General features: G+C 43.0%; 1 protein-coding gene across 1 annotated transcript in view; it reads right to left on the bottom strand.

Moving 5' to 3' along the window:
* Positions 1–1,708: 1,708 nt before the first annotated feature.
* DMC1 (DNA meiotic recombinase 1) overlaps positions 1,709–23,818 on the bottom strand; it is a 53,852-nt gene continuing 31,742 nt past the window's right edge. Inside the window, exons 9-14 of the mRNA XM_033189605.1 lie at positions 23,152–23,243; positions 22,052–22,125; positions 21,808–21,922; positions 20,765–20,825; positions 7,250–7,366; positions 1,709–2,461 (exon numbers count right to left, since the gene is read on the bottom strand). Coding sequence (XP_033045496.1) covers positions 2,392–2,461; positions 7,250–7,366; positions 20,765–20,825; positions 21,808–21,922; positions 22,052–22,125; positions 23,152–23,243 — 529 coding nt within the window. The 3' untranslated portion in view covers positions 1,709–2,391. The remainder of the gene's footprint in view (positions 2,462–7,249; positions 7,367–20,764; positions 20,826–21,807; positions 21,923–22,051; positions 22,126–23,151; positions 23,244–23,818) is intronic.

Consider the following 23,818-nt stretch of genomic DNA (forward strand, 5'->3'; position numbering starts at 1 on the left):
TGAAACTCTGTCTCAAAAAAAAAAAAAAAATTGTTAAAACAGCATACACAGAAAATTTAAAATATACACAATGAATCAAGTAACAAAGCCTTCCTTTCCCTAGGACAAAAGTATGCCTTTATATTTGCATACGAAAATAAGCCATTTAAGTGATTTTGCAGAAGGCAGAAAATCTGCTCCTAGATGACTTTATCTCTGCTTATTCAGGGAAGTAGCTTCTGTGATTTTCAAAAGGTAAAAGGAAGAAAAAAAGCTCTTATTTCCCAGTATCCTGCATTGTGAACAATTTCTGCTTGCCAAGTTAGTCTCCCGTTTTCTTTCCATATCCCAGTTCCTATACCTTTCCACATGCAGTCTCTCAGCTTAACCTTTCCTCTCCCATTTTTAGAATTTTACTTATTTATTTATTTTTTGAGACGGAGACTCGCTCTGTCGCCCAGGCTGGAGTGCAGTGGCACAATCTCAGCTCACTGCAACCTCCGCCTCCCGGGTTCATGCGATTTTCCTGCCTCAGCCTCCTGAGTAGCTGGGATTACAGACGTGTGTCACCACGCCCGGCTAATTTCATATTTTTAGTGGAGATGGGGTTTCACTATGTTGGCCAGCCTGGTCTCGAATTTCTGACCTCAAGTGATCCACCCACCTTGGCCTCTCAAAGTGCTGGGATTATAGGTGTGAGCTACCGCACCCAGCAGAATTTTACTTTCTTTAAGGGTCAATCCAAGATTACATTGCTTATGAATTAATGATATAACCATTTGCTCTCTTGTTTTCCTAAATATTAGTCTTTTCTCTTAACTAGTGTACACATTCTTTATGAGTAGGAACCACATGTTCCTTGTTTATTCTTTAGCACCTAACATTAGTAATAATTAGTGACTGAATAATTTCATGAATAATCAAATACCTTTTGTAACAAATGGTACTTTGAATACTTGAATTTTCTTCTTTTTTTTTTTTGAGACAGGGTGTCACTCTGTGACCCAGGCTGGAATGCAGTGGCTCTATCTTGGCTCAATGCAACCTCTGCCTCCCGGGCTCCAGCGATCCTCCCACTTCAGCTTCCTGAGTAGCTGGGACCACAGGCACACACCACCATGCCTGGATAATTTTTTTGCATTTTTTGTAGAGATGGGGTTTTGCCATATTGCCCAGGCTGATGTTCAAACTCCTGGGCTCAAGCAATTCATTCTCCTTGGCCTCCCAAAGTGCTGGGATTATAGGTGTGAGCCACCACACTCAGCCCTGGAATTTTCATGTAAGTTAATGCAACATTAAAGTCTATAAAGATTGAAGTCTATAAAACTTTTCATTGTATATTATCATTAGTATTTTAATTTTTACATATTTTCACCACACATGCATTTTGAAAACAAGATTTTTTTTTTGTTTAACAATCAAAAAAATATCTTTTACACATTTCTAAGACTTGTAATCGGAAATTTTACATTCAAATTAATTTTAACATTAAAAAATATATATTTTTGAGACGGAGTCTCACTCTTGTCACCTAGGCTAGAGTGCAGTGGCACCATCTTGGCTTGCCGCAATCTCTGCCTCCCAGGTTCAAGTGATTCTCTTACCTCAGCCTGCAGAGTAGCTGGGATTACAGGCACATGCCACTGCGCTTGGCTAATTTTTGTATTTTTAGTAGAGACGGGGTTTCTCCACGTTGGCCAGGCTGGTCTTGAACTCTTGACCTCAAGTGATCCACCTGCCTCGGCCTCCCAAAGTGATGGGATTACAGGTGTAAGCCACCACGCCCAGCCATAAATACATTTTTAAAAAGTAATTTCTGCTTGTCAAAGTCAAATGATTTAAAATTTGGCTTACTTTAATGTTTGTTTTCTGTTGCTATAAAGGTGAATATGCAGTTTGGCATTATAAATAGAAAGAGCTTTTTTCTTATGGAAAAACATCCAGCTCTGTAAGTCAGTGGCACTATACCCTAGAAAAATGGTGAAGGCAAAGTCCTTAGGAGAATGGGGCATTTCTGAACTCTTAGACTTTGCATCTGCTTAGTGGCTCACTTTGAAAAGTGAAAGGGAGGGCATCACGTACCCCTTTCCCAACAACTAGTTTTCCATAGGTATATATACATACACAGAATGAGAGAATTTCAATAGGTACATATATCTACTATATATGTGAGGTATACACACACACGCACGCACACACACATATATACATATCCCTGAATTTACATACAATGTATAGTTATCACAAATCAAGGGCTTTTAAGATAAATATAAGATTTAAATATCTTTTGCTGACTTTCCTTTAGTAACATGCGGGAAAAAACCTCTATTTCAAGATGTGAAATTGGAGACTGCTTTTCCATTTCTTCAGTTCCTAATAAGCACTAAGAAGCGATTTGCATCAATTCACCACCTACTCCTTGGCATCCCCAATTCCTCCAGCAGTTATTGCGAAGGTGGCTTCATTTTCAGGCATCTCAGGACTAACAGAATAGAAGGGAACAGAAGTTTATAAAAAGCTCTATTTCTATAAATACTATATTCAAGTCACAGGCATTATGCTCCCATCAGTCTGAGTCTCCAGAGACATCTGAGAGTTGGTACAACCAAATGTGGCCTACAGAATTTACCCACAAGTATTATTAACCCTCACAAACATTTATTGAGCAACTTCTATATATATAGTTCTGAATGTCTGAATGTTCTGAATGTCAAGAAAAATTACCCCAAATTTGGAAACAGGTGAAAGGATAACTGGGCGTTTATTTATTTATTTATTTTAATTTTTTTTTTTTTTTTTTTTTTTTTTGAGATGAAGTCTTGCTCTTGTCCCCCAGGCTGGAGTGCAATGGCGAGATCTCAGCTCACTACAACCTCTGCTTCCTGGGTTCAAACAATTCTCCTGCCTCAGCCTCCCGAGTAGCTGGGATTACAGGCACCTGCCACCACGCCCACCTAATTTTCGTATTTTTAGTAGAGATGGGGTTTCACCATGTTGACCAGGCTGGTCTCGAACTCCTGACCTCAGGCGATCTGCCTGTCTCAGCCTCCCAAAGTGCTGGGATTACAGGCGTAAGCCACTGCGTCTGGCCAACTGGGTATTCTTTTAGTATAGTGTCAGGCATTGTATAGCAGCCCCTTAGGGGTTTATCTGATTCTATAGGGGTATGTACCTTTCTCATGGCTAGACTAATGTAGGAGCAAACTGTAAAAGAATTTGAAATAAATTAAAAGATTACTGAGTATCTTCTGTGGAAACATAGGTTGTCTAGCACATCCTCCCAGGTTATCCAATTTTTTTTTTTTTTTTTTTGAGACAGAGTCTCTCTCTGTCACCCAGGCTGGAGTGCAGTGGCACAATCTTGGCTCATTGCAACCTCCGCCTCACGGGTTTAAGCAATTCTCCTGCCTCAGCCTCCTGAGGAGCTGGGACTACAGGGGCCCACCACCACACCTGGCAAATTTTTGTATTTTTAGTAGAGACGGGGTTTCACCATGTGGTCAGCCTGGTTTCGAACTCCTGACCTAGCTGCCTTGGCCTCCCAAAGTGCTGGGGGATTACAGGTGTGAGCCACCGCGCTCGGCCCCCATGTTATCCAATTCTGTGAGGGCTGTATGCCTTCCATTGTCTTTGATCTATTTTATAACTCCATAAGTTGTAGAGAACTATGAGTAGTGCAAATTATTTTGTCCAGAGAGATGTAAATCGTGTAAAGTGGAATGCAATTGATTATTTTCCTATAGATATTGACTCATTTTTCATCAATTTATATTTCATTTTGTTAGAGTAGGTAGTTAGGCAGACATGAGCAGGGAAGGAGAGCCCCCTACCCCACCAGGAATGTAATACAACCATCAGGTGATGGTCAGGTGGTTGTTAAACTGTCTCTTTAAAATAATAGGCTGGGTGTGGTGGCTCACACCTGTAATCCCAGCACTTTGGGAGGCTGAGGTGGGTGGATCAGTTGACATCAGGAGTTCAAGACCAGCCTGGCCAACATGGTGAAATCCCCTCTCTATTAAAAATACAAAAATTAGCTAGGCATGGTGGTGGGTGCCTGTGATCCCAGTTACTCAGGAGGCTGAGGCAGAAGAATTGCTTGAACCCAGGAGGCAGAGGTTGCAGTGAGCCGAGATCGTGCCACTGCACTGTAGCCTGGGCAAAAGAGGGAGACTCCATCTAAAAAAAAAAAAAAAAAAAAAAAAATTATTTCAGTATTCCTTTGATTGACTACAATGTTCATTTGAATCACGGGTTTCCTCCTTAATTCAAGGGTTGAATAAAATCTTTGATACATGTTCATTTTATATTTATTTGCAAGAAAATCAAGTTTTTAATTTTTTAAAAAATTATACTTTAGCAGGTACTAGACCCTATAGATTGTACAAAAGAGACACAATCTTTACTTTTAAGATGTCTAACAGGTGAGCTAAGACATATGACTAGATGAAACCATTTAGTTCGACGAAGTACATTTGTTTTTTGGGGTGTTTTTTGAGACAAAGTCTCTGTTGCCCAGGCTGGAGTGCAGTGGCACAATCTTGGCTCACTGTAACTTCCCCCTATTGGGTTCAAGCGATTCTCCCGCCTCAGCCTCCTGAGTAGCTGGGATTACAGGCACCCACCACCATGCCCGGCTAATTTTTGTATTTTTAATAGAGACGGGGTTTCGCCGTGTTGGCCAGGCCGGTCTTGAGCTCCTGACCTCAGGTGATCCACCTGCATCGGCCTCCCAAAGTGCTGAGATTACAGGCATGAGCCATTGCACCTGGCCCGATGAAGTACATTTGTCACAAATTTTTAGAGCTTGCCAAAGCTCCATAAAACAGCATTTTGGTAGTGGGAGCCTGTAATCCCAGCTACTGGGGAGACTGAGGCAGGAGAATAGCATGAACACGGGAGGCGGAGCTTGCAGTGAGCAGAGACTGCGCCAATGCACTCCAGCCTGGGCTACAGAGCAAGACTCTGTCTCAAAAAACAAAAAACATAGCATTTATGGGCTGGGTGCGGTGGCTCATGCCTGTAATCCCAGCACTTTGGGAGGCCAAGGTGGGAGAATCACCAGAGGTCGGGAGTTTGAGACCAGCCTGACCAACATGGAGAAACCCCGTCTCTACTAAAAATACAAAATTAGTGGGCGTGGTAGTGCATGCCTGCAATTCCAGCTATTCGGAAGGCTGAGGCAGGAGAATCTACTGCAGTGAGCCAAGATCACTCCATTGCACTCCAGTCTGGGCAACAAGAGCGAAACTCCTTCTCAAAAACAAAATCAACAACAGGCCGGGCGCGGTGGCTCATACCTGTAATCCCAGCACTTTGGGAGGCTGAGGCGGGCAGATCACGAGGTCAAGAGATCAAGACTATCCTGGCTAACACAGTGAGACCCCGTCTCTACTAAAAATGCAAAAAAAATTAGCTGGGCGTGGTGGTGGGCGCCTGTAGTCCCAGCTACTTGGGAGGCTGATGCAGGAGAATGGCATGAACCAGGAGGCAGAGCTTGCAGTGAGCTGAGATCGCACCACTGCACTCCGGCCTGGGCGACAGAGCGAGACTCCGTCTCCAAACAAACAAACAAACAAAACAACAACAACAACAACAACACAAATGTAGCATTTATGTATTATAATCTTCAACAGAGACAGATGGTGAAAAACAAAATGGTCGGAACAAAAACCATCTTAGATAGATGGGGGAACTGATTATTTAATATTTATTCAATAATAATACATAAGAAGTACTACTGTGATTCATAGCAAACACCAGATTAAGAGCTCATCTGATCTTTAGGGAGCAGTTTTTCCCTCTCTAGGGTAGAGTTACTGCAAATCTTTGCTTTGTGGCTTGGGGTTGATCAGTCAGTCACAAATATGACACATCTACCATGTCCCAGGAACTGGGAATACCCCGGTGAGGAAGCAAACCCTTAGGATTACTGTCTAGAGGGGATGACATATGTTATACAAATCATTACCAATAAAATGAAAGTAAGTTCCTTGAGGGCATGAACTAGTCTTTTTGTTTTGTTCACTGCTTTATCCCAAGAACCTAGAACAGCTAACATGTAGTAGTTTTTCTCTGTAAAAATTTATTAAATCTGGCCGGGCACGGTGGCTCAAGCCTGTAATCCCAGCACTTTGGGAGGCTGAGACGAGCAGATCACGAGGTCAGGAGATCGAGACCATCCTGGCTAACATGGTGAAACCCCGTCTCCACTAAAAAAATACAAAAAACTAGCCGGGCGAGGTAGCAGGCGCCTGTAGTCCCAGCTACTTGGGAGGCTGAGGCAGGAGAATGGCGTGAACCTGGGAGGCAGAGCTTGCAGTGAGCTGAGATGCGGCCACTGCACTCCAGCCTGGGTGACAGAGCGAGACTCCCTCTCGAAAAAAAAAAAAAAAATTATTAAATCTGTAATTCTTTATTTTTTTAAATTTTGTATTTTGTATTTTTTTAAGACAGAGTTTTGCTCTGTTGCCCAGGCTGGAGTGCAGTGCTACGATCTCGGCTCACTGCAACCTCCGCCTCCCGGGTTCAAGCAATTCTCCTGCCTCAGCCTACTGAGTAGTTGGGATTACAGGCACCTGCCACCACGTCCAGCTAATTTTTGTAGTTTTAGTAGAGACAGTGTTCCATCATGTTGGCCAGGCTGGTGTCGAACTCCTGGCCTCAGGTGATCTGCCCACCTTGGCCTCCCAAAGTGCTAGGATTACAGGTGTGAGCCACTGTGCCAGGCCAAAATCTGTAATTCTTAATTAAACCCATAAAGTGCTGAGAAACAATATAGCGTATAATATACTGAGTAACCTAGACTGTAAGGGTTAGGGAAAGGTTCCCTGAGAAAGTTATGTTTAAACTGAAATCTGAAAAACAAATGGAGTTAACTTGGCAAAAATACTTGATACTTACCTTGCACTTACTACACTTTAATTGGAATTGACGATTTCATTATCTAGGTGTATGCTTTGAAAGGTCAGGGAGCAAGTCAACGTGTCAATAGAATTCCTCAATCCCTAGTACCTAGCACACAGTAGGGACTCCCCAATAAATTGAATAATTTTTTTATAAGGAAATTCAAACACACAGCATCTGCCAGTAATAATTACAGCCTTGCAGTGGCTCACACCTATAGTCCCAGCACTTTGGGTGGCCAAGGTGGGAGAATTGCTTGAGCCTAGGAGTTTGAGACCAGTTTGGGCAACATGGCAAAACCCTGTCTCTACACACACACACACACACACCACACACACACACACAAAGAATAAAAAAAATTTACCTATCATAAATCTTGGCAATTCTGAGCTCTCCTCTTCCTTTTCGCAAGCTTATTCTTGTTGTTGAAGCATGAGCCAGAATGTGTCCCCCAATGGGTTTTTTGGGATCTGCCTGAAAGCTGAATTAATAAAATACCTTTTCAGGTTTCATCATATGGAATATATATGGCAATATCTGCAATTACAAGGCAATTTTTCTGTGGTGGATGTCAGGAGTTGGAGTAAGTGTATATTCTAAACAAGCAGAGGCTTGTTCATAAACTAAGGAGTGGGGTGAGTTTTGGAGCTGCTATATACCCCACCTAGTCTAGGCTTCTGAGATTCCTATGATAAATAATTTATATTTTGTTTGACTTTTTTCTTTTTTTTTGAGACTGAGTCTAGCTCTGTCGCCCAGGCTGGAGTGCAGTGGTGTGCTCTCGCTCACTGCAACCTCCGTCTCCTGGGTTCAAGCAATTCTCCTGCCTCAGCCTCCCAGGTAGCTAGGATTACAGGCGCCCACCACCACGCCCAGCTAATTTTTTGCATTTTTAGTAGAGCCAAGGTTTCACTGTGTTGGCCAGGCTGGTCTTGAACTCCTGACCTCGTGATCTGCCCGCCTCGGTCTCCCAAAGTGCTGGGGTTATAAGCGCGAGCCACCACGCCCAGCCTGACTTTTAAGAATGAGATTACTGGCCGGGCGAGGTGGCTCACGCCTGTAACCCCACCACTTTGGGAGGCCGAGGTGGGCGGATCACCTGAGGTTGGGAGTTCAAGATCAGCTTCACCAAGATGGAGAAACCCTGTCTCTACCAAAAATACAAAATTAGCTGGGTGTGGTGGCACATGCCTGTAATCCCAGCTACTCAGGAGGATGAGGCAGGAGAATCGCTTGAACCTCGGAGGTGGAGGTTGTGGTGAGCCGAGATCGCACCATTGCACTCCAGCCTGGGTAACAAAAGCAAGACTCCGTCTCAAAAAAATAAATAAATAAATAAAAAATAAAGCACACTACATGGTAATTTTAAATGTATGGGTCTTATTCCCCAACTATACTTTAAATCTCTGTTCATCTTTGAAACTCCAGTGCCTGGAAAAGTGCCTATAATATACAGGGTACTCCATAAATATTGTGGAATGAATACAGAGATGACAATTTGGGACTCCCTAGTCTAGGTCCTTCTTGGACACAGATTTGTGTCATATCTTCAAAACTGTAATTCAGGAAACTTTTGAAGAGTGTTCTGACAGAGGCAAATATAAAAGAAGATAGATTCCCCCAGTTGAAGCACCATGCCTCCCATGCCATTATAGATAACCTAGACAAGACTGGGAAGCTAGAGCTTCTAGATGTGCAGTCATGATTTTTCTTCTTAGCAAACTATTGTTCGCTGTTACTAGTGTGGTACCCGATATGCAAAAAAGAATAGAGACAATTGCTTGTCATTACTGTAGGTGAAGAGCCTGAATGTTAAGAACACTATTTCCAAAAGGAGATGATTTTGAATCACCCAAATGGGGAAATAAATTATAGCATTTGCAAAAGGGCAAAGAGAACATATAGGAATGAGGCTGGGCACAGTGGCTCACGCCTGTAATCCCAGCCCTTTGGGAGACTGCGGCAGGTGGATCCCTTGAGCCCAGGAGTTCAAGACCAGTCTGGACAACATGGTAAAACCCCATCTCTACAAAAAATACAAAAATTAGCTGGGCAGGGTGGTGCATGCCTGTAGTCCTGGCTACTCAGGAGGCTGACGCAGGAAGATCTCTCGAGTCCAGGAAGTTGAGGCTGCAGTGAGTCGTAATTGTGCCACTGCACTCCAGTCACTCCAGCCTGGGTGACAGAGCAAGACCCTGTCTCAAAAATAAAATAAAATACACAAAATAAAAGAAAAAAAAAGAAAAAGAAAGATATTATGGGGATAAAAAAGTCTAACAAATGATTCATAAACTAAGAAGTTATACTTAATCAAAATAGGCTGTGACATAGCAGCCTTAGCTCCAGGAGAATATCAAGCCAATTCAAATTTTGTTTGTTTGATATAATCCATAGGTTAAAAAGAAAGGAAAACAAACAAATTTTGTTTGTTCCCCTAAGGTGTTCGGGATTTTGTGTCAAATTTATGGATTTTTTTTTTTTTTTGAGACGGAGTCTTGCTCTGTTGCCCAGGCTGGAGTGCAGTGCCGTGATCGCGGCTCACTGCAATCTCCACCTCCCGGGTTCAAGTGATTCTCCTGGCTTAGCCTCCTGAGTAGCTAGTAGTAGATTACAGGCGCATGCCACCACGCCCGGCTAATTTTTGTATTTTTAGTAGAGATGAGCTTTCACCACGTTAGTCAGGCTGGTCTTCAACTACCTGACCTCATGATCTGCCCGCCTCAGCCTCCCAAAGTGCTGGGATTACAGGCATGAGCCACAACCACGCCTGGCCAAATTTATGGCTCTTAACCTTTCTTGTAGGTCACTAACACTTTGATAATTTAATAAAAACCTGGCCGGGCGCGGTGGCTCAAGCCTGTAATCCCAGCACTTTGGGAGGCCGAGACGGGCGGATCACGAGGTCAGGAGATCGAGACCATCCTGGCTAACATGGTGAAACCCCGTCTCTACTAAAAATACAAAAAACTAGCCGGGCGAGGTGGCGGGCGCCTGTAGTCCCAGCTACTTGGGAGGCTGAGGCAGGAGAATGGCGTGAACCCGGGAGGCGGAGCTTGCAGTGAGCCGAGATTGCGCCACTGCACTCCAGCCTGGGCGACAGAGCGAGACTCCGCCTCAAAAAAAAAAAAAAAAAAAAAAAACATTCCACCCCCCCAAATATATATCCACATATATCCATATATATATGTGGATATATATATACACATATACGCACATACAAAAATTTTTGTGTAAGTCTAGGAAATTCATAACCCTTTCTCTGGTGTACATGGGTATTAATAATAATAATAACTAAGATTTACTGAGTCCTTGCTATGTGGCAGACATTCTTCTAAGTCATCAAATTTTTCCCTTTGCTTGAATTCCATATCTAGTAAATAATTTCAGATCAAAATTTGGATTCCTATTGAGGTCTACTTACAGGGAGAGAATGTGCTGGTCACATGAATCTCGAATGTAGTTACATTTTCATTATCAATAAACTGGCCCCCTGGTTCTTCATTCAGTCTCATGAGCTTGATTAATGTGTGTCTGCCCCCAAGAAACAGATTGGTTCTTAGTAGGCTGACCAAATCAAACCTCTGCCTGCAAGGCTGAGGGCTCTGGACTATGGTCGATTCACTGGAAAAATGGATACATCCCTGCAAAACCTCTCAGGTGACAGCATACCAGCCATTCCCCAGGCAGAAGCAGTCTTGATATACTGTGTGTTGTATGAGCTCTGGGGTTAGACCTGGGTTCAAATTCTGGCTTTTTAGCCATATGACTTGAAGAAAATTGTTTAACCATTCTAAATCTCTGTTTCTTCTTTTGTTATTATTTTTTTTTAGATGGCATCTTTCTCTGCCGCCCAGGCTAGAGTTCAGTGCCAGGATCTCAGCTCACTGCAGCCTCCGCCTCCCGAGTTCAAGCGATTCTTCTGCCTCAGCCTCTGGAGTAGCTGGGACTACAGGCGCCTGCCATTACACCGGGCTAATTTTTGTGTTTTCAGTAGAGACAAAGATTCACCATGTTGGCCAGGCTGGTCTTGAACTCCTGACCTCAAGTGATCCACCCACCTCGGCCTCCCAAAGTGTTGGGATGAGAGGTGTGAGCCACTGCACTGGACCTCCTCCTTTTTTTTTTTTTTTCTTTGAGACGGAGTCTTGCTGTGTCACCCAGCTGGAGTGCAGTGGCACAATCTCAGTTCACTGCAAACTCTGCCTCCCAGGCTCAGGCCTCCCAAGTAGCTGGGATTTTGCCATGTTAGTCAGGCTGGTCTCGAACTCCTGACCTCAGGTGATCCGCCTGCCTGAGCCTCCCAAAGTGCTGGGATTACAGGTGTGAGTCACCATGCCCTCATTTCTTCATTTTTAATGGGGGATAATGACTGTAATAGTTGTAAAATAAAATGAAATAATTCGGGTAAGGCATAAGTCCAATGACTACAATTATTTACATGCTTTCCTAATCCTGACTTAAACATTTATTACCTATATTACCCTGGGCTACCTTTATGAACCTCAGTTTCTTTCACTATAAAATGAGAATAAAAAGACTTTACCTCTTAGGGCATTGTGAGGATTCAAGATATATTGAATCTTTTTTTTTTTTTTTGAGACAGAGTCTCACTCTGTCACCCAGGCTAGAGTGCAGTGTCACGATCTCGGCTCATTGCAACCTCCACCACCCAGGCTGAAGTGATTCTCCTGCCTCAGCCTCCTGAGTAGCTGGGACTGCAGGTGTGTGCCACCACACTGAGCTAATTTTTTTGTATTTTTAGGATATGGAGTTTCACCATGTTGGCCAGGATGGTCTCAAACTCCTGTCCTTAAATGATCCGCCCGCCTTAGCCTCCCAAAGTGCTGGGATTACAGGTGTGAGCCACTGCGCCCGGCCTGAATCTTGAATAGTATACATAAAAGCCTCCTATGTGCCAGGAACTGTACTTGTTCACTTACATATATTTGTTCTATCCTTACGGCAATCTTGGCACATAAGAGATCCTCGATAAAAGATAATTATTGGCTGGGCACAGTGGCTCACACTTGTAATCCCAGCACATTGGGAGGCCAAGGTGGGCAGATCGCTTGTTTGATCCCTTGGAGGCCCACGAGTTTGAGACTAGGCTGGCAACAGGGTGAAACCCTGTCTCTACAAAAAATACAAAAAATGAGCTCGGTGTGGTGGCATGTGCCTGGTTCTGTGCTGTCTTGGAGGCTGAGGTGGGAGGATCGCTTGAGCCTGGGAGTCCAAGGCTTCAGTGAGCTAAGATCATGCCACTGCACTCCAGCCTGGGCAACAGAGACCCTGTCTCAAAAATTAAACTAAACTAAACAAAACCAAAATAATACATAGGATAACTATTATTTAACTAAACAGTCACTCTGTCAGTGAAAAGTAGACCAGGAAACTTTTCTTTAAGTTTCTTTGAACTTCCTGACTATTACAGCAGTTATAACCAAGTCTTGAGGTGAAGTACAAGAAAGTGTAATAGCATTCCACATTCTTTTACAGGGCTTTAATTTTCTTCTATTTCTTTTTTTTTTTTTTTTTTTTTTTTGAGACGGAGTCTAGCTCTGTCGCCCAGGCTGGAGTGCAGTGGCGCGATCTCGGCTCACTGCAAGCTCCGCCTCCTGGGTTTACGCCATTCTCCTGCCTCAGCCTCCAGAGTAGCTGGGACTACAGGCGCCCGCCATCTCGCCCGGCTAGTTTTTTGTATTTTTTAGTAGAGACGGGGTTTCACCGTGTAGACCAGGATGGTCTCGATCTCCTGACCTCGTGATCCACCCGTCTCGGCCTCCCAAAGTGCTGGGATTACAGGCTTGAGCCACCGCACCCGGCCTTAATTTTCTTCTATTTCTGACCAAGCAAAAACAGCTTCAGAAAACCACCTACAACCCTCCTTGAGCCTATCATCTTATTTCCTCTTCTTTTATATTTTCTGCTCTTCTTCTCTCTTCCTTTTGTCAGGGAACTGGGGAGTATGGCGAGGAGGAGGAAGAGATGGAGGTGGATATTAGTAATAAAGAGGGGATGAGAATATTTCATTTCTCCCCCTCTGGTTGAACAGGATATGGCATATTACATTGTTGAGGGTAAGACCCAAAGCAGCCTGACCTGGCAATGTCAAATTAGGATGCTGGAGTCATGAAACATATAGAGTTATGGTATAGGATGGGGAGGATGGTACAGTGAGGTTCAAGTAGCATTAACTTTGATGTCAAAGATACCTGGGTTCAAATTCTGTCTCCCACATTTTTAAATTCTGGGATTGGGCAAGCACTAAGTGTTCCGAGCCTCTGTTTCCATCTTTATAAATTAGGAATAATCATCATGCCTACCTTAATACTGATTGGAGTGTGGATCTTGAGGGGCATGAGCAAGGGCAAGCTTGAGGGACAACAAGTACTCCTGGTGCTTTTTACTTGCTAAGGAGTGAGGTTACAGATGGCATTTTCCAGAAGTGGTCCATTGAGGAGAGAAAGATTGAACTTGCCCAAGAATGAGGAGGCTTTTTTTGAGATGGAGCCTTGCTTTGTCACCCAGGCTAGAGTGCAGTGGCAGGATCTCGGCTCACTGCAACCTCCACCTCCTGGGTTCAAGCAATTCTCCCTGCCTTAGCCTCCCAAGTAGCTGGATTACAGGAACCCGCCACCACACCAGGTTAATTTTTGTATTTTTAGTAAAGATGCAGTTTCGCCATGCTGGCCAGGCTTGTGTCGAACTCCTGACCTCAGGTGATCCACCTGCCTCAGCCTCCCAAAGTGCTGGGATTACAGTTGTGAGCCATGCCTGGCAGGGGAGGCTTTGAGATTTTGGGAAGATGGGGGAAAGGGGAGTACCGCCAAAGGAGAAGAATTTTGAGGAAAGAGAAGAGATGGTTAAAAAAAAAAAAGGCCGGGCGCGGTGGCTCAAGCCTGTAATCCCAGCACTTTGGGAGGCCGAGACGGGCGGATCACGAGGTCGGGAGATCGAGACCATCCTGGCTAACACGGTGAAACCCCGTCTCTACTAAAATATACAAAAAATTAGCCGGGCGAGATGGCGGGCGCCTGTAGTCCCAGCTACTCGGGAGGCTGAGGCGAGAGAATGGCGTAAACCCGGGAGGCGGAGCTTGCAGTGAGCTGAGATCCGGCCACTGCACTCCAGCCTGGGCGACAGAGCGAGACTCCGTCTCAAAAAAAAAAAAAAAAAAAAAAAAGGACATGCTTAAGAAGTTTCGTTAAGTAATTCTCCCCTCTGTTTTCTTCTAAAATATGCAGAAAAATATATACTTTTTTCAACATTTTAAAGATGGAATTCTGGGTTCTTTTTTTGTTGGGGAGGTGAGATGGGGAGGGATTCAACAACATACTGAGATTGGCTTCACAAAAACAACAGGGAGGTCCAAGGAGGCTGTGAGTTACATTGGGTCACATGATAATTAGATAAGATGATGCATAAAAGCACCTGGCACATGGTAAGTAATCAATAAATACAAATTAATTTTGAGAGGGAGAAAAATGAAGTTCCAATAGTTCAAATCACTTGTACAAGGTCACCATGCTAGTGACCCTGGTTTAATGTTTTTTCTCTAATCATATTGCCTCTTAATTTATGCTAATGATGTTGGATCAGAAGGTGACATCCTTAGGATGGGTGTGGTGGCTCACACCTGTAATCCCAGCACTTTGGGAGGCTGAGGCAGGCGGATCACCTGAGATCAGGAGTTCAAGACTAGCCTGGACAACATGGTGAAACCCTGTCTCTACTAAAAATACAAAAATTAGCCAGGTGTGGTGGAGTGCTCCTGTAATCCCAGTTACTCAGGAGGCTGAGGCAGGAGAATCTCTTGAACCTGGGAGGCGGAGGTTGCAGTGAGCCAAGATCATGCCACTGCACTCCAGCCTGGGCGACAACAAACAAACAAAAAGAAGGTGACATCCTTAAGAGAATAAACTGACTGTACATTTATAAGACTGCCAATGTTCTAAGGTGATTTTTTGTTTTCCTAATACAAATACACAAATGAAGTAGGTGGCAACATCACAGTCTTATTTGTTGTTCATCTTGTTATTTGCCCCATTGTGAGACTTTATGGGCTGATATTTTGACTTTTTATCTCCAAGTCTTCATCAACTAGATCATTACAGTTCTAAAGTCTGTATTTGTAAGCCTCATCTAGGAGCTACTCCTCTTGCTGTATTGTATGGCAGCTCCTTGCCTCTATAACTTCGTTCCTTTTTAATACGATGTGCGATCAAGTATAATACATGGTATATAAGCCTCAATTACTGTCAGGGTACTTGTGGACTCATACCAATTATAGTGATATTTCCCTGACAGGCCCCAGAGGAGCTGCAGCTTGGAGTTTCTAAACACTGAGAAACAAAGATATTTTCTTTATGGGAGGTTTCCTAATAGCATTTACAATCTTTTAGTTTAAAATTGTCCTTTTTTTCCCCATTTAGCTGTGGCAACTTTTATGCTTTATATAAAGACAAGCATTTAATTTGTATTGTTGTAATTTAATATACTTTATTAACATACCAATTATAGTGAACCTTGTTTCCTAACAATTCAGCTAGGTGGAGGAGACGATGTTTCACAGTTGACTTACCCAGTAAAAATACTAGCCTTTGTTACTTTGTCTAGCACTTTACTTAGCTTCTTCATTTTCAGTCTGCTCCCAATTCCAACTCCCTCTTCAATTATCTGTCACCTCTCCATTTCTTTCATTGTCTTATTGGAATTAATTCAAAATTGTTTTACTCTTTTTGAAACTTTCTACAAATATAAGAAAAATGATCTAATTTCCACTGATTTCCTTTGCCTTCTAACTCTAGAGTGACAGTTTTGGCCTCTTCAATGCTCCCTCCTGACACCTGAAGAAAGAACATTGCTCTTTAACTTGTACTGTTTTATTTGAATGCAACCCACTTCCTCCCTCTGAGCCAATGAGTCATTTTCTCTTTTTAAAGTCAGCCTTAAAAATCTTCCATTTCTCTTCAGTTTAAAATTATTCTCTTTGTAAAGCACTTCATGTCCTGTGTATGAAAGTCACCCTATAAAACAGATGATTGCCTTAACCACTCAACTACTATACTATAGACACTATAGACAATGTGTGACTTACCTAGACTAAACTTTTGAGTTGAATGGACATCATTTATTTTCCTTCTTGCTTTTTTTTTTTTTTTTTTGAGACAGAGTCTCACTCTGTCACCCAGGCTGAAGTACAGGAGTGAGATCTCAGCTCACTGCAATCTCCCCTCCCGGGTTCAAACAATTCTTCTGCCTCAGCCTCCTGAGTAGCTGGGATTACAGGCACGTGTCTTTACACCCAGCTAAGTTTTATATTTTTAGTAGAGACGGGGTTTTGCCGTGTTGGCCAGGCTGGTCTTGATCTCCTGACCTCGTGATCCACCTGCCTTGGTCTCCCAAAGTGCTGGATTACAGGAGTGAGCCACCGCACCCAGCCACAATAATTTTTTTTTTTTTTTGAGACAGCTTTTCACTCTCTTGCCCAGGCTGGAGTGTCGTGGTGCAAACATGGCTCACTGCAGCCTTGACCTCCCAGGTTCAAGCAATCCTCCTGCCTCAGCCTCCTAGCAAGTAGCTAGGACTACTGGCATTTGCCACCATGCTTGGCTAATTTTTAAATTTTTTGTAGAGATAAGGTCTCTCTATGTTGCCCAGGCTCCTGGACTCAAGCAATCCTTCTGCCTCAGCCTCCCAAAATGCTGGGATTACAGGTGTGAGCCACCATGCTTGGCCGAGGCCAGGATTTTTGTCTTTTTTGTTCACTAGTGAATTCTCAGAATATTGTTACATATCAGATTTTCAATAAATATTCATTGAGTGAATAAATGATTGATTTCCCCTCCTCAATCTTTTTAACTTGCTTAATACCATTTGAGTAGTTAATATTTTTCTTTTTTTTTTTTTTTTGAGACGGAGTCTCGCTCTGCCGCCCAGGCTGGAGTGCTGTGGCCGGATCTCAGCTCACTGCAAGCTCCGCCTCCCGGGTTCACGCCATTCTCCTGCCTCAGCCTCCCAAGTAGCTGGGACTACAGGCGCCCGCCACCTCGCCCGGCTAATTTTTTTGTATTTTTTTAGTAGAGACGGGGTTTCACCGTGTTAGCCAGGATGGTCTCGATCTCCTGACCTCGTGATCCGCCCATCTCGGCCTCCCAAAGTGCTGGGATTACAGGCTTGAGCCACCGCGCCCGGCCTAGTTAATATTTTTCATAGGAATCTCTTGTAACTAAGTAGAAAATACTTATAAAAGGGTCTTGAGGCCAAGCGCGGTGGCTCATGCTTGTAATCCCAGCACTTTGGGAGGCTAAGGCGGACGGATCACGAGGTCAGGAGATTGAGACTATCCTGGCTAACTCAGTGAAACCCCGTCTCTACTAAAAACACAAAAACAAAATTAGCCGGGCGTGGTGGCGGGCGCCTGTAGTTCCAGCTACTAGGGAGGCTGAGGTGAGAGAATGGCGTGAACTCGGGAGGCGGAGCTTGCAATGAGCCGAGATCGCGCCATTGCACTCCAGCCTGAGTGACAGAGCGAGACTCTGTCTCAAAAAAAAAAAAAAAAAAAAGGGCCTTGAAAAGTGATAGATAGATATCAAACTGCAAAAGATTAAGCAAAAGGTTAAGGGTAAGTTTGGAAAATGCCTAAAGAGAGACACATTCATTTCAATACAATTTACAGAATTTACTCCAGCATATCAAACATCTTTTTATATATATATGTCAATGATTCATTTAATCTGCTACCACACGATGTATTGCTTCTATTTTAAAGTAATAGCACTTTGTATTGCAACCATCAGAGTAATAATTAATTTATTCTAATTAATTTAGGCAAGAATCTTCAATGGATGCTAATATAAATACATGAAAGCTGATTGCAGAGAAAGATATTTACACAGTCTTAAATTATCACCCCACAAATTACTAATTAAATGCAAAAGGGAATTTTTGTAATTTTACAATGGAGACCTCATGTGAATATCATTTTAATCATATGATCAGAATTAACATCACTAATAATGGGACAAACTGCCATCATGTGCCTCCTGATATGATATACTGAGAAGGGCTTAATATTGCTTATGTAGTTTTCCTGTCAAAATGTTTAACATTTTAAACAATGAAGAAAAAAATCAACTTCAAATTGAGGGACATTGCAAAACAGTTAGCCTGTGTTCTACAAAAATGTCAGTGCCATAAAAGTCTAACAAAGGTTGAAGAGGTGTTCTGATTAAAGGAGACTAAAGAGACATGACAGTTACATGCAGTGCATGTTCTTTAATTGATCCTGAATTGAATGCAAAACAAAAAAACCCCAACTACTATAAAGGACATTATTGGGGCAATTGGAGACACTTGAATACAATTGTATATTAGATAACATTATTATGCCAATGTTAGAATTTCTGAATGTGATAATTGTATTGTGGCTATGTAGAAGAACATCATTCTTAGAAGAGATATGCTTAAGTATTAAGAGGTGAAGTGTCATGATGTCTGCGAATAATTTTCCGTGGTTCAGAAGAAACTTCTCAAATGACTCAACAAAAAATACATATACAGGCTGGGTGTGGTGGCTCACACCTGTAATCCTAACACTTTGGGAGGCTGAGGTGGGTGAATCACCTGAGGTCAGGAGTTCGAGACCAGCCTGGCCAACATGGTGAAACCCTGTCTCTATTAAAAATTAAAAAATTGGCCAGGTGCGGTGGCTCAAGCCTGTAATCCCAGCACTTTGGGAGGCCAAGACGGGTGGATCACAAGGTCAGGAGATCGAGACCATCCTGGCTAACACAGTGAAACCCCGTCTCTACTAAAAAAAATACAAAAAAAAAAAAACTAGGTGGGCGAGATGGCGGGCGCCTGTAGTCCCAGCTACTTGGGAGGCTGAGGCAGGAGAATGGCGTGAACCCGGGAGGCGGAGCTTGCAGTGAGCTGGGATCCGGCCACTGCACTCCAGCCTGGGCGACAGAGTAAGACTCCGACTCAAAAAAAAAAAAAAAAAAAAAATTAAAAAATTAGCCAGGCGTGGTGACCCTCCAGCTACTAGGGAGGCTGAGGCAGGAGCATCACCTGAGCCTGGGAGGCAGAGGTTGCAGTGAGCAGAGATGGTGCCACTGCATTGCAGCTTGGGTGACAGAGTGAAACTTTGTCTCATAAAAAAAAAAAAGAAAAAAGAAAAAGAAAAAAAAATTTTTTTAAAGGCATTATCATGAATTTAGATTTGTTTTGCTTTGTTTGAGACAGTTTCGCTCTGTCTCCCAGGCTGGAGTGCAGTGGTGTGAATTTAGGATTATTTTGATTGCTATTCAGACACATAATGCTCAAAATTTGTTATGGTGGCAACAAACCTTTCTTTGATTTTTCTATTTTTATTATGCTACTTTAGCTCTCTGTGTCTTTCTTTTTTTTTTCTTTTCATTTTTTTTTTTTTGAGACAGAGTCTCGCTCTGTTGCTCAGGCTGGAGTGCAGTGGCACTATCTCGGTTCACTGCAAGCTCCGTCTCCCGGGTTCACGCCATTCTCCTGCCTCAGCCTCCCGAATAGCTGTGACTACAGGCGCCTGCCACCTCGCCCGGCTAGTTTTTTGTATTTTTTAAGTAGAGACAGAGTTTCACCATGTTAGCCAGGATGGTCTCGATCTTCTGACCTCGTGATCCGCCCGCCTCAGACTCCCAAAGTGCTGGGATTACAAGCTTGAGCCACCACGCCCGGCCTCTGTGTCTTTCTATTCACTGCCGTGTTTCAGAGCCATCAATAGTTATGTCATGTGCACAACACTTCAACAAATTCTGAATATGCCTAGTGTGAACTGAAATTCTTTTTCTTCAAACACGAGACTTCTCCCATAGGGCCTCTGATAAATATATCTCATGTATATCCTGTAGAAAGATGACTTTTTTGTTTTTATGAATGGTTTTTATTGCACTGATAAGCTGCAATATTAGTTTTTATTTCCCTAGGATCTATTTCTTATCATCCTCCTATACCCCTTTAGGCCTAGACCAAAGAGAAGCCCAAAGTACTGCTGAAAATGGTTAAAGTATGGCTTTATTCTATAAAGAACTAGAGAAAAATAGATTCTGGATATCAAGTGATATTTACAATTATGAAGTAATATACGCTGTGCAATATAGTGATTTTTTTTTTTTTTTTGAGATGGAGTTTTGCTCTTGTTGCCCAAGCTGGGGTGTAATGGTGTGATCTTGGCTCACTGCAACCTCTGCCTCCTGGGTTCAGGTGATTCTCCCACCTCAGCCTCCCGAGTAGCTGGGATTCACAGGTGCACGCCACCATGCCCAGCTAATTTTTGTATTTTTAGTAGAGATGAGACTTCACCATGTTGGCCAGGCTGGTCTTGAACTCCTGACCTCAGGTAATCCACCCATCTCGGCCTCCCAAAGTGTTGGGATTACAGGCGTGAGCCCCTGCGCCCGGCAATAAAGTGATTTGTGATATATTTGTGTCCACATAAAGACTAATGATTTTGAAATTCTTTTCTTTCTTTCTTTTTTTTTTTGAGATGGAGTCTTGCTCTGTTGCCCAGATAGGAGTTCAATGGCACGATCTTGGCTCACTGCAACCTCTGCCTCCCACGTTCAAGTGATTCTTCTGCCTCAGCCTCCTGAGTAGCTGGGATTACAGGTGTGCGCCACCACACCCGGCTAATTTTTGTATTTTTAGTAGAGACGGGGTTTCATTATGTTAGTCAGGCTGGTCTCAATCTCCTGACCCCGTGATCTGCCTGCCTCAGCCTGCTAAAGTGCTGGGATCACAGGCATGAGCCACTGCGCCCAGCCTTGAAATTATTTTCTGTTTTACACTCTATCCCTCTTTATGTTAACCTCTGTGAAATAAAAAGTAGAATATTGGGGCTTACGTCATAGTTGCTCCTGGATCGGCAGTCATTTGATTGGTCACAAAAACAGCCACATTATATTCTGTATCAAGAGATAAAATTTTAAAACTATGAGAAAGGCGATATATATATATATATATTTTGAGACAGAGTTTCACTCTTGTTGCCTAGGCTGGAGTGCAATGGCGTGATCTCGGCTCACCACTCACCACAACCTCCGCCTCCCAGGTTCAAGTGATTCTCCTGCTTCAGCCTCCCGAGTAGCTGGGATTAGAGGCATAAGCCACTACACCAGGCTAATTTTATATTTTTTAGTAGAGACGGGGTTTCTCCATGTTAGTCAGGCTGGTCTCGAACTCCTGAACTCCCAACCTCAAGTGATCCACTCACCTCGGGCTCCCAAAGTGCTGGGATTACAGGCGCGAGCCAAGAAAGGCAATATAAATATTTAAAAGTTCATTGTTTAGATTTCAGAGTTTAGAAATACTGCATCATGAATTTATTTTATAAATAACATCATATTCCTATTTTTCATTGACAACAAAAATTATTTGTTATTATTATTATTGTTATTATTATTATTAAGGTTAGAATAAATATTTTTGGTTTAAGAAAACAGTTGTAAAGCCGGGCGCAGTGGCTCACGCCTGTAATCTCAGCACTTTGGGAGGTTGAGGAGGGCAGATCATGAGGTCAGGAGTTTGAGACCAGCCTGGCCAACATGGTGAAACCCCGTCTCTACCCAGACATGGTGGCAGGCACCTATAATCCCAACTACTCAGGACGCTAAGGAGGAAGAATCGCTTGAACCTGGAAGGCGGAAGTTGCAGTGTGCTGAGATCGTGCCACTGCACTCCAGCCTGGGCAACAGTGCGAGACACCGCCTTAAAAAGAAAAAAAAAAAAAAAAAGAGTTGTATTCTCATGAAGGTAATTTAAAAAAAAAAAAAAAAAAAAAAGAAAGAAAGAAAAAAACCACTGCCTCCTGACATTATATTCCAAGCTTCTCTGCAAAGTACACTTGACAAACGTAGTCACAGATGCCATTTTATTTTAAAGATATACCTTCTGAGATTTTTTGGAGTCGTGACAACATCTGGGCCAATTTTTGCTGCCGTTCGGCCAACTCTCCACGGCCACTGAAATCCACTCGAAAAAGCGCCATTATTGAATCGATAATCTACAAAGGATTAAGGTAAAAATAAACATGCATTTGGAAATTGAAGGAAGACGTTATTTGAATAGAGATCAATAGAATAAAAATATTATGCTAAATAGCTCTGTGAAAGCAGTATTTAAAAGCTTGTACCAATAGTCTGAAGATGCCAGCTTCTTCATGGAACTTTGCTGCTACATAATCAAGTAGCTCCATCTGATGTTCACCTGGTGGGAAATGCAGTGAGAAAATGTTATAAAAGTTGAAAGAAGCAGAGGCTAAGATCATTCATATTCTTGGGAGCCAGGCAAAAGAAAGTCCTTGAAGGATTCTCTTAATTATTTATTACTTTATTAAATATTATCGCAGCCTGGCATGGTGGCTCACGCCTGTAATCCCAACACTTTGGGAGGCCGAGGCGGGTGGATTTCTTGAGGTCAGGAGTTCGAGACCAGCCTGGCCAACATGGTGAAACCCTGACTCTACTAAAAAAATACGAAAATTAGGCTGGGCGCGGTGGCTTATACCTGTAATCCCAGCACTTTGGGAAACCGAGACAGGCGGATCATTAGGTCAGGAGTTCAAGACTAGCCTGGCAACGTGGTGAAACCCTGTCTCTACTAAAAAAAGAAAAATACAAAAATTAGCTGGGCATGGTGGTGGGCGCCAGTGATCCCAGCTACTCGGGAGGCTGAGGCAGGAGAATCGTTTGAACCTGGGAGGCTGAGGCTGCAGTGAGCAGAGATTGCACCACTATGCTCCAGCCTGGGCGACACAGCGAGACTCTGTCTCATTTAAAATATATATATAATATACAAAAATTAGCTGGGTGTGGTGGCACGTGCCTGTAATCCCAGCGACTTGGGAGGCTAAGGTAGGAGAATCGCTTGAAGCCGGGAAGTGGAGGTTGCAGTGAGCTGAGATTGCACCACTGCCCTCCAGCCTGAGTGACAGAGCGAGACTCCATCTCAAAAAAAAAAAAAAAAAATTATTGCATATTCTGCCTTAGGATATATACCAAATGCTACATTATCCAAAAAGAATGTTACTCTTCATTTCAAAGACTAAGAATAATAAATAATTTGAGGGCATTTTATTATCTAAGGACCTACCAGATGATAACATTTATAGACTGAGTAAATTAGAGAAAATTAAAATAGAAAAAAAGTATCAAAATGTTGTATCACTCAAGTAGTAAATCAGTGCTGCCAACCTTACATTGACCCAAGCATCCAACTGCATGGGGCTCTTACTAGTATATGCACGTGCATAAAGTACGTTGTCCAGTACTGCTTCATGGTCTACATTGAAGCGATCAGCAATGTCCCGAAGACGATCTGGACGGCTGGAGTATGCCAAGATTAAGGATCCAATAAATCAATTATAAAAAAGCTTAGACAACCACTACAAAACAGAGTATCTTACACAAATTAACAGAGAAGCCAAACAATGTACCTGTGAAGGTATTCTAGAGGATGCTGGCAACCATTTACAGTCTATACAAGATTTGTTTTTTCATAAGTGCCTCAACTTACCATAGGTAGTGATAATGGTCATAGAAGTGTGGGGCAGTAATGAATTTAACTATTAAGTGATCAAATCTTTTTTTTTTTTTTTTTGAGACGGAGTCTCGCTCTGTCGCCCAGGCTGGAGTGCAGTGGCCAGATCTCAGCTCACTGCAAGCTCTGCCTCTTGGGTTTACGCCATTCTCCTGCCTCAGCCTCCCGAGTAACTGGGACTACAGGCCCCCGCCACATCGCCCGGCTAGTTTTTTGTATTTTTTTAGAAAAGATAGGGTTTCACCGTGTTAGCCAGGATGGTCTCAATCTCCCGACCTCGTGATCCACCCGTCTCGGCCTCCCAAAGTGCTGGGATTACAGGCTTGAGCCACCGCGCCCGGCCTCAAATCTTTACAATAAC

Source organism: Trachypithecus francoisi, unplaced genomic scaffold, assembly GCF_009764315.1.
Source record: "Trachypithecus francoisi isolate TF-2019V2 unplaced genomic scaffold, Tfra_2.0 Contig01580, whole genome shotgun sequence".
NCBI lineage: Eukaryota > Metazoa > Chordata > Mammalia > Primates > Cercopithecidae > Trachypithecus > Trachypithecus francoisi.